Below are 11,160 nucleotides of genomic sequence, written 5' to 3' on the forward strand. Positions count from 1 at the left end.
CCCCCCGCGCGCATGCGCGGCCCCGCGACCGCGGACACCACTGATGAAGGAATGTACCGAGATGGCTTCCTTAGGGCTAGAGCTAAGGGATAATAACTTGCACTAAATACATTTAAATACTTGATTCCATGAGTCAGTTTATTGTAGTTTTTGATTTCTGTAAAATAAGAGAAACTTTTTGTATTTATTATTGAATAAGTGAATGAAGCTATTTTTAAATAAAAGTTAGAAGAAAGCCAAGCTGCTGCTGTTACCTGCAGAACTAACAAACCCTGTTACTTTGTACAAATGTGTAAATATTTTGAGAAAAAAATACAGTATAAAAATAGTTATTGACCAAATGCTCCCAGGCTCCGCAGCAGCTCGGTGCTTATAAAACGTCATAGGGATGTTACAATATAATTCTGTGTTATTGAATACGCCATTGCAATTATGTAACACACGAAAGTTCACCCTAGTGTTTGGGTTTTTTGGAAACCATGTCTCTTGTACTTGTTTTCTACACCTAACTTCCTACACAACAAAACAAATGCTACGACTACAACTTTTATAGCTGTTTTGGTAATTTAAACTAATTTTTTCATATTATATTGTTGCATCCCTACTTCTTCAGTCAGGTTTTTTTGTGCTTACAATTTGTGATAACTGTGAATAACTGTTCAAACACCCAATGGAGGCTGAGCTTTTTCTTCAGCAGTAGTTTTGACTAGACCACAAAGAATCACGTAAACATACTAGAATCATGTAGCAGGAACTTAACCTAATTCCTTAGCCTTCTATTTAACACAAAAATTTGAAAAATTAAAAAAAAAAAAAAGACAAGAGCGAGAGACGCAATTGTGCTCACAGCTGCAGGACTCCGGCAATAGGGTTTTTCGAAGATGTAATTTTAAAATGTGTTTGTATGAACTGTTTGTTTACATTTCTTTAATAAAAAAAACACTGTTTTGTGTTTGCTTGTAGAAACTTAATCAGCATTTTGAACCAGGTTAGCTTTTTATTTTGTACTTTAAAAATCCTGGTACTGACACTTCACAGGCTAAGTAGGAAATGAAGACTTTCGTGAGCTGTCGGTACAGCCAGTGATGCAGTTCGGAACCTGTAATGTATATGGCATGATGTATTTTTATCTTACAGAATAAATCAATTGTATATATTTTTCTCTTGATAAATAGCTGTATGAAATTTGTTTCTTGGATATTTTTCTTCTCTTGTACAAATTCTGACATCCTACCAGTATTTGTCCTCCCAGGTTTTGTTGTTTCTGTTCTGTATAATAGTATCTAATGTTGGCAAAAATTGAATTTTTTGAAGTATACAGAGTGTTATGGGTTTTGGAATTTGTGGACACAGATTTAGAAGATCACCATTTACAAATAAAATATTTTACATCTATAAACATTGCCTCGTGTCTTGTTAGTCTTGGATTGGACAGACCTTCTGAATGAATTCTACCCTCTTCCCTTGCTCTTTTGAGTAGATTTAGAGGCCTCTCTAGAATTCTCTCCACCTTTGCTTGTGTACCACCACACTTTGCTGGGAAGAGCCACCCCTCATCCTGCAGAGCTGAATTTGTGGCCACGTAAATAGTCACTGATCAAACACAGTTCTCATCACACGCTCCACGCAGATGTCCTGTGCCTCGAGGGCTCGGCCTGCCTGCCACGGACAGGTCACCACAGCGTGTTCTCAACTGTCACGCCTGCAATTTTCATCTAAGTGGACCCCAGGTTCTTGGCAGGAAGGACTGATGGCTCCTGGCGCCTGCTTCCCATCAGCCACACTCCCATGATGGGAATCTTCAGTTCTAGCCCCATTGCTTCCCATCTGCCCAGGGAGCCCACTTGGGCTGGTTGAAAATGTTGCTAGGTGCTAACCTCCTATCCACCCAGCCTGGCCATGTATCTATCGAGCATGCTCAGAACACTTCCGTAGCCTACAGTTGGGCAAAACCCAGTTTATGCCATGTTGAGTATCTCAAGTCATTTACTGGACACACATACAGAAGGGGCTGCGAGTGCTTTTGTTCCACTATCACAGCGGGGAAGGGGAATCATTGAGTCGAGCGGCGCCAGGTGCCTGCTTACTAGATCACATTCTGCAACCAGCGAGCGCTTCCCTCCCCATGGAATTGCCGCCTCTCCCTGCTTTGCTGCATTGACAAGGCCCTCACCCAGGACCCACCCAGGAGGTAAGCACAGGCCCCTGGGCCTTGTTTGCTTGTGGCTTTTTCTGTAGTGTTTCCACACAGGCACTTTTCTGGCTTGATGAGTTTTCCATTTCTAGTTCCTTTTTAAAGGAAATGTTTGTGATATACTTTATGACCATGTGAAGGTGGCACACATTAGCAGAGGTAATGGCTGGCCCCCATATGAAGTGGTTAAAAAAATGGTGTGGGGTGTGGGGGGGTGCAGCATGTACACGGGGGGGGGGCACTCTCTCACCCAAGTTCACGTGTTGTGAGGGAATCCCACCCACCACTGGAAGTGGCTCGGCGTGGTCACAGGGCTGGCCTGAGAAGCCTGCACAGGGCCCGGTCACTCCTCAACCTTGGGGGATCCCTGGGCTTCCTTTCTACAGTTGGGTATCGTGGGGTCTTTAGGCAGACCAACACAGTACCTTACAGCCTTTACATGCGTAAGGGGGCTTGACTACGTGACTTTCCTTCAGCTTTTGCTCACCTTTTCAAACGAGCTTTCAATAGCTCTCCCTGTTGAGTTCTGCTGAAGCCTTTTCTTCTATTTTGCTTGGCAGGAAGAGAGCTGGCTCCATGTTTGTTCCATTTGTGCTGCTCAGTTTCCAACCTGTGACTGGAAACTCCTGAGGACAGTGTTGCATTTGTGAGAAACCTGTCAGCCTTCCACTTTTGCTTTCCCAGATAGTAGGGGCTGCGGCTCTTGCTCTGCACCTTTCTCAGTCGTGAGCTCGCCATTCTTAATCCTGGGTTAGTGATCCGCTCTGTTTTGGCTAGTAGTTCATCTACATTATTGATCTCAACCATTTTCTGTTAATATTTGGTAGGTTTGTGGGGGGGGGGCAGTATTATTGGTACTGAGAATTAAAACTCAGGGCTTCAGTCTTGCTTAGGCAAGCCTTACCTCCACTTCCAGATTGCTGATGGTGAATTGTCTCGTGATTTGTCTGCCTAGCTGCTTCAAACTGCAATCCTCAGAGCTTAGCTTTCTAAGTAGTACTGTGGGCATGAGCCATGGTACCTAGCAAAATGGCCTTTTTTGACCAAGGCAAAATGTGTTCATTTCCAAGTAGCTGGAGGTTTTCTAACTATAGGTGCACATAACCACATTTAGCTTTGTCTTTTGAACCTTTTGCCCAGGCTGGCCTTGGAACCTGGACAATGTCTATCTCCTGGGATTTGGTATAAGCTACTACACAAATGACCTGGTTAACTTATTAGCTGATTTCTGGTATGCCTTGCATGGCTAGAATTTGTGTAGTATGTTGAAATCTTGTCTGTTTTGTTGTTTTTGTCAGTCATGGGGCTTGAACTGTAGGCTTGGGCACTGTCCCTGAGCTCTTCAGTTCAAAGTGCATGCTCCACCACGTGAGCTACAGCACCACTTCCGGTTTTCTGGTGGCTAATTGGACTTTCCTGCCCAGGCTGGTTTTGAACTGTGATCCTCAGATCTCTGCCTCCTGAGTAGGTAGGACTGCAGGTATGAGCCACCGGAACCCAGCTTTGAATCTTGTAACCTGGAATACAGTCTCTCTTGTTAAGTGGCATGTGTGTTCCACTGCTGGGCGGAGAGCTGCATGCTGGTCGAGTTTTAGCAGCACATATATATTTTAGAAGTTCCGTTTTCAGCTATTATGTGCTCTGGATCATTTCCTCTTGATGAATGCTCTTCTGAACACATTACCACATTACTTATTACCAAACATTCTCGGCTGAGACATACTGTCTCATACTCAGGTGTCAGCATGCATGTTTAGGCCTGACTGAAATATCTTCATTTTAACTTCATATTTATAGTGGGCTTCACACTGTATGCTTTTTTTTTTCTGGTGTGGGGTTTGAACTCTGGGTCTGGGTGCTGTCCCTCAGCTCTTCAGCTCAAAGCTAGTACTCCACCACTTGAGCCACAGTGCCATTTCTGGCTTTTTCTGCTTATGTGGTGCTGAGGAATCGAACCCAGTGCCTCATGCATGCAAGGCAAGCAGTCGACCACTGAGCCACCTTCCCAGCCCTGTATGCCTTTTAATTGAACATTTACCTTGGACAGGATTGCTGATAGGGCTGGGTTTAAATCTGCCATATGGCTGCCTTTTAAGTCACATATGTCATGCAGTTTTTCAACTGCTTTGTAGCTGGAGATGAAACTGAGCTGCTGGGTGTGGGGGGGGCACACGTGCGTTCCAGCTTCTTGGGAGGCAGACACGGGAGGGTTACAGTACAAGGCCAGCCTGGGCAAGTGCAATAGCCTCTCTGAAAAACACACTAAAAGCAAGAGGTCTGGTGTGTGGCTTATGCGGTAGCCTGAGTTCCCACAAAAAAAATCAAGAGTCCATTCGGCAGTGGGGGACTGCCCCCTGCCCTGCGCCTTGAGGAAGAATCCATAGGTATTTCGTCACTTCCCATAGCAGTATTCTCTCTCCGCTGCACAGATCGTGGAGCTTTCACGTACGGGCACTGGCCGTTTGTCTTTCAGGGATCCCATCCTCGGCACTGCAGACTGGGCATCTACACCTGTATGGAAAGTTCATAGCTCGCTAGGAAGTGTGGTGCCCTGCGGTGAGGCTCATCTGCTGAACCACTGTGGCTGAGCCTGGGCCACAGCTAGACAAAACAGCAGAACCAAACTGCGAAATAATCCAACAGCCTTTATTTAAATGTAGTACCATAAATCATCAAAATAATTTATAATAGTAACTGCCTCTTAAATATTATGACACCTGGAGTTAAGATGTTCAATTTTTCAAATCACCTATTTAGCACATATTAAACACATGATTGAAGAGAATTACCTTCTACGAAGTCTTCTAAAAAAAATGACAAGCATTTCTGATCAGATAAAACTCATGCCATTGCCAGCGGGGAAAGAGAAGCGTCAATAACTGAATGTTCTGCGGAAGTCTGGCTCTCTAGAGTTCACATCGTTCTCTAGTTCCCCTCTCTAAACAAGAAACTTCTAGCAGCAGCTCAGAAATGGCCTTCATGTCTGTAAAGCCCCTTCCTCCTTTTCAGGGCCCCTCGCCTCGCTCCACCTGGCCGAGGTGTCCGTTCCTCCCAACGCGCACGCGTGTTGCTTCCACGGTGGCCGCGTGGCCCGCTGAGTCACCAGCGCGGCACAACCGCCTCAGCCGTCCAGGTGCCACTGCTGGGCAGCGGAGCCGTCGCAGATCCCCATGGCAACCGCGCCCGGCTGACCCAGCGGCTCCACCGCTCTCAGGCACTGGCCCACGGAAACCTGGTACAGCCGGTTCTTTTTCTGGGAAAAAAAAAAAAGGCAGCAAGAGAAAAGCGCACTTACTGCTTTGAGTGGTTTGGTTTTGGATGCACAGTGGAAGACTATGACGCAGAACGTACAGCCACGAACTCAGAAGAAATCACTACTATGATGGACTGAGATCTCAGCCACCACCGCTGCACACCAGCTCCAGGCAGAGTGTGCTCGGCCTCAGGCCTCGCCCCCAGCCCCGAAACCAGCTCCTCACCCCAAAGGTCCACTGCTGGGAGCCGCCCGAGCCGTGGCACTTCATGAGCCGGGGCGGGTCTGACGAGCGCGTCTCGGACATGTCCAGACAGAGGAGATTGCTTAGAACCAACTCATGGTCTTCATTATAAATCCAGATCTGGAACACAAGAAAGGCTTGACCAACCAAGTTTTGTGTGCAGGACGAAACAACATGCATGCCGTGTGTGTGTGTGTGTGTGTGTGTAAGAAAAAGTGGAATTATTCTGAATCTCGGCGTGAGAGCCGCCACGGAAACGTTTCAATTTAGCAGAATAAAGTCACACTGGAGAAAGGGAGGCGCTGCTCTGCACCCCCACTCCCCACCCCCGAAGCTCTCCATGCAGGTGTTCTAACTGGGCAGCGCCAAGAGGCCGGAGCCGGGGTGGTCTCAGGGTGTCTGGGACTCCAAGTCGGTGGTGCACGGCCCCGTCCACTCCCCACACGGGAGGCCGCCCAGAGCCCGCTGCCTCAGATAGGGGCCGAGCTTTGGGGTTTCAGAGTATACACTGCACACCACAAAGCCGTGTGCACATGACACCAACACCCCAGCTGCTTCGGCCAACGTGAAAATGCATCTCCGCACAGTGACTGAGACGAGACAGACACTGCAGGCCGCCCCTCGGCACCTGTGAAGCGGTGTGGATTAAACGTCACGGTGAAGCAGGCGACTCCTGCCTTTTTTTTTTTTGGTCAGTCATGGGGCTTGAACTCTAGGCGTAATCACTGTCCCTCAGTTCTTCAGCTCAAGACTAGCACCCTGCCACTTGAGCCACAGCACCATTTATGGTTTTCTGGTGGTTAGTTGCAAATAAGAGTCTCATGGACTTTCCTACCCAGCTGGCTTTGAACCACAATCCTCAGATCTCAGCCTCCTGCGTAGCTAGGATGACAGGCGGGAGCCACCAGCGCCTAGCTTACTCCTGCCATTTCTAACAATGGCACAGCTTCCAAGTCCCCAACACAGGAAAGCACTAATAACGAACAGCCCAACAATGCGGACAGAGGCAAGCAAAGACGACGCAGGGCGTGGCTGTCTATGGCGACCGCTCCCATCCTTCCCAACGTGCAGCGAGCAGCGACCACGCCACCTCTCCCTACAGCGCGGCTCACCTGCGCCGGGTCTGCGTAGTCACACGCCTTCAGCACCACCAGGCTGCCCTTCTGGCTGGGGCGGCCCTCGGCCACCAGGCATTTGTTGGTCTGGACATGATAGAGCTGTAAAAGAGAGCGCGCATGATTGCTCTGCTTTAAAGGAAGACCACGGTCCAGCGACCTGTGAGCACTCAAGAACAAGTCACCAGTGAGAGGTGGAAATGGTAAGTGCTTTCCCCAAGTTCCAGCCCTAGTACATGCTTGATACTGAAGCCTTCACGGCAGCCTAACTCACAGAATGTGTAAAGTTCTCTCATGTACTGGAGGAGATGAAGGACATTAACATATCACTGCCATCTTCGAGAACCTAACATGAAGTCAGAAATAAAAGGTATAAAGACAGCACATAGCGGAAGGTAATGCGCGCGCCGAGCTGGAGCTGCGCATGCACCAGCCAGCACCAAGGCCTCCGACGGCGAGACAGACAGACTACAGCGAGCACAACGCAACCCCTAAACCAAAACACACACACTCAACAAAAAGCAGAAATAAGTGACGGGACAGGAGGGCTTGGAGAGGGAGAAGCTAACCATGATGCAGGGGTGCAGCTGACTGCGTGTGTGGAAATGGCACGATGAATCCTCCTCTACCAAACATGTATGCCAATAAGAAATGCAACGGAATGGAAGTCAACCCTGTCGACACATTGTTCTCTTTTGACTTCTCCAGCATGGAGAGCAAAATCTCAAGGCTCAACTGTCGCCACCAAGAAGCAGGTGGTGGGACCGGGCGGGGAAAGCACAGTAACAACATGGCTCAACCCTCAGCAAGCCACGGCCGGCAGAGCGCTGGAACTCACGCGGACTCTCGGCACACGCCCCTCGCTACCGCCAAAGACGCCTGAATCCCAGCAGTGAGGAGCTTAGCAAGGAGCAGGGCATTAGCTGGAGGCATTCCTGCTCACACATCTGGACGCTGAGGCCCAGATGGCATCGGCAGTGGACAATCCAGGGCCTTCTACCATACCCCATCATGAACAAGGCTCACCCTGCCACGCCGAAGGACTTTGGGGCGTTTGGGGCCTCTGTTGAGGAAAGCGGGTTGCTGGGGTTTGGCGTTGGGCCCAGGTATCTGCATCTCTGGGTAAATATTATCCAGATACCATTTGAATGACTGACACCCCAACTTCTTCCTCAGTTCCACACGCTCACTGATGTTTCCATAGCTTCTACTCTTCAGATCGGGTCGTAAGGAAAAGTACTGCTCCTGAATTTTGAAAAGACGAGAATAAGATGTGTTACTCAGGAGAACGGCGCGACCTTGTTTTCTCCTCGGTGTCTGTGCTGTTGCCAGGCCGTGGAAGGTGTCGCGCATTAAGTCCGTCAGTGTTGGTGTCGGTGTCAGTGTCGGGGCTGATGGCAGACACCTCAACCCCGCTCACTGCAGCCTCAGCACTGTTTCATCTTAAAACTCACATTCTCAAATGCTGCTGACAATCCCAGGAGCTCTGCTTGCAAGGCCTCTATCTATGGATATCTGCCATACTGAAAATTAAAACTGAAACATGTAAAAGTACTTGTGTGCTCATGCGTGTGCATGTGTGTGCATGTGCCAGGCCAGGGCTTAAACAGGCCTGGGCACTCAAGGCTGGTGTGCTGCCACTTGAGTCACAGCTCTACTCCTGGCTTTTTGCTGGTAAACCGGAGATAGGAGCCTCACAGACTTTTCTTGCCTGGGGTGGTCTTGAACCATGATCCTCAGATCCTGAATATCTAAGATTATAGAAGTAATGAGCCACAAGTGCTTAGCTTTACAATACTTGAAAACTATAGTAGCATAAGCTGTGTACACTTATGTTTCTGTATGTATATACATGTACGTGTACATACATCGATATACATACGTTAGCATAAATTACTCATACTTGGGCTTGCCAGTGGTATTTGTCAGGCATGTAATGGTGTCATGTTCAAAATTCTTATGTAAATTACACTTAATAAAGATGTTACAATAAAAACCCTAGTACTGCCAAAAAAAACCACAGAACTGAAAATTGTCTAAAGCAGAAGAGAAATAAGGAAAGAGATCTGACGTGTGCAAGGTCCAACGGCAGCAGAAGCCTCAGGTGTACAAGATGAAGAAAAGCACCCCAGTTCTGAGGGAGTCCCATGAGGCAGCCCTCTTTCCCTCTAATAGCACTGCCAAAAAAAAAAAGGTGTGGTGGCACACGCCTGTAATCGCAACTAGTGAAGGAAGAAATCGGTGGGATTATGGTTTGAAGCCGGCTCAGGCCAAGCCAAAACTCCCACAGCAAGCTGGGTAAGCTGGGTGTGCGGGCCATGGCTGCAGCAGTGCACAGAGGGCTGCACGGGAGGAAAGCGAGGTCCATCCTAAAGGAGAAGTGCAGGAAAAAAGGCCGGGAGCGATGCAAGTGTGAACCGCCTGCCTCCCAGCCAGGGCTCAAACCCAGCTCCAATGAAAAAAATCACTTTAGAAAGGTGTGAGCGAAACAGTGCAACCCGGGAGAGGAGAAGGGCGGAGGCAGCATGCAGGGGCCTCCAGGAGAGCTCACCACGCAGGAGGACGCAAGGGAAGAAAGCAGCCGCCTACCACCCCCCGCCCCGCGGCCACGGCCTCACCTTGTACTCGTCCAGCCACACATGGGCCAGCCGCAGGGAGTTGTGCGTCATGGTGTCCTGGCCTTCGGGAGAGCCATATGGCCGCCGCTTCCGGAAAATGTGCCCTACCCGAGAGCACGGGATGATGAAGAGACTGCCGCCGCACATCCAGATCTGGCAGAGGCAAAAGGGGCGTTAGGAGCGCGGCCGTGGCCGGCGTCCGGGGGGAGTCTCAGAATTCATCGTCATCAATGGTGGTTAGGAAACTTCACAAGCTCTGTCTTCTTGCCAGACAGAAGAAAGTCAGAGGGACCTTTAAAAACGTCCTTCTGAAATGAGCTAAAGATGGGCCAAATTCTAACACCAGGTCACATTCATCTGCTGCCATGTGTGAAAACGCTTTTGACAACACGACGCTCCCACAGCCTGGCAGAACGATCCAGCGGCACAGCGAGGGTCTGAGCGGGAGGACACGGCCTCCACCCCCCTCCAGCCGCAGCAGGAAACCCTGCCGCGACGCTTCCTTTCTCCAGCAGTATTAGCCAAGACTACAGCAAAGCAGAATCCACTAAGGACAATCTGTCAATAATCAAGAACTTACAGACAGTATGGCTGAGGAGTAAGGACCATATTTCATGACACAAAGTTTAATTATTGAGCACAAAAATAAAAATTACCCGAAATGAAATTTCCAAATTTTCTCCTCCCCAGATATCCATGCCACCGTCATACTTGCCGAGTTCGTTGAAGTACTGTCTGTTCATGGCGAACAGCCCCCCGGCCATGGTGGGTGACCTGGGAAGGAAAGCAGCGTCTGTACTGACGCGGCGGGGCGGGGCCGCGCTGCCCTGCGTCACTGCTGGAAACCTTCCTGCAGTCCTGGAACACGAACACTAGCAAACTGCGGTGCAACGCTCCCCTCCGGGCCAGGGCTGGCCGCTCACCACTTCCGCATTGCTAGTGATGCGCTCGGCAGGTCAGTTACTTTTGTAAGGCTGTAAGTGCCAGTGTTAACAGAAATCCACCTAGTAATCAGAATTATTTTTGATGATCTGGCAGGAACACTAGTACAAAAATTGGTCTCTGGGCCTGCACGGGAGGTCGCAGCCTCACACGCTGAGTGAGCACACTGAGTGGGGCCGCGGTGCTGCTAGTGACACCCGAATGTTTAGCTGCTGCGTCGTGTCCCATCTCGTCACGAGGCTGTACTGGAATGTGGCGGAGGCCAGGAGCCTGGCTGAGTACCTAAAGCACGCAGAGTGCCCAAGCCAGCGTGCCCTTCACAGGGGCTCGAACCTTCCACATCTCACTTCCTGAAACCCATCCGTGGACCATCGCTTTTATTGGCCCACGTGGCCTGTGGAAGAGCAGCAAAGTGCAGGCGAGCCCTCGGATGCTTTGCGCACAGCAGCAAGATAAAAAAATCACGCAAAACAAGAGACAGCCTGCAATAGAAGCGTGTGCTGATGAGCAGCTACTTCAAAGTAACTGGTGAAAATGTTCAAGGATAAAACAAAAATGACAAAAGAACTAGCTCTCAGAAAAGGAAGCTTGTTTAAACTGATCTGAAAAACACTTCTGAAAATTCAAGTAGGAACCAAAGTGTGACGGCACCATCCCCAATTTCTGAAATTACCAAAACGGAAACACAGGCACTGTGCAGGGGGAGGGGCTACACACGAGCACACGAGAGTCTGCGAGAGTGCTGGCAAGAGCAAGAGCGAGAGAGAGGGAGGGAGGGAGGGAGAGGGAGGGAG

General features: G+C 49.3%; 2 protein-coding genes across 2 annotated transcripts in view; one reads left to right on the forward strand and one right to left on the reverse strand.

Moving 5' to 3' along the window:
- Positions 1-1,399, forward strand: part of Kmt2c (lysine (K)-specific methyltransferase 2C) — a 157,382-nt gene extending 155,983 nt beyond the window's left edge. Inside the window, exon 57 of the mRNA XM_013027213.1 lies at positions 531-1,399. Coding sequence (XP_012882667.1) covers positions 531-575 — 45 coding nt within the window. The 3' untranslated portion in view covers positions 576-1,399. The remainder of the gene's footprint in view (positions 1-530) is intronic.
- Positions 1,400-4,821: 3,422 nt separating this feature from the next.
- Galnt11 (polypeptide N-acetylgalactosaminyltransferase 11) overlaps positions 4,822-11,160 on the reverse strand; it is a 17,899-nt gene continuing 11,560 nt past the window's right edge. Inside the window, exons 7-12 of the mRNA XM_013027233.1 lie at positions 10,081-10,198; positions 9,425-9,577; positions 7,833-8,051; positions 6,804-6,908; positions 5,674-5,811; positions 4,822-5,447 (exon numbers count right to left, since the gene is read on the reverse strand). Coding sequence (XP_012882687.1) covers positions 5,316-5,447; positions 5,674-5,811; positions 6,804-6,908; positions 7,833-8,051; positions 9,425-9,577; positions 10,081-10,198 — 865 coding nt within the window. The 3' untranslated portion in view covers positions 4,822-5,315. The remainder of the gene's footprint in view (positions 5,448-5,673; positions 5,812-6,803; positions 6,909-7,832; positions 8,052-9,424; positions 9,578-10,080; positions 10,199-11,160) is intronic.

The sequence above is a fragment of the Dipodomys ordii genome, unplaced genomic scaffold (assembly GCF_000151885.1).
Source record: "Dipodomys ordii isolate 6190 unplaced genomic scaffold, Dord_2.0 Scaffold101, whole genome shotgun sequence".
Lineage (NCBI taxonomy): Eukaryota > Metazoa > Chordata > Mammalia > Rodentia > Heteromyidae > Dipodomys > Dipodomys ordii.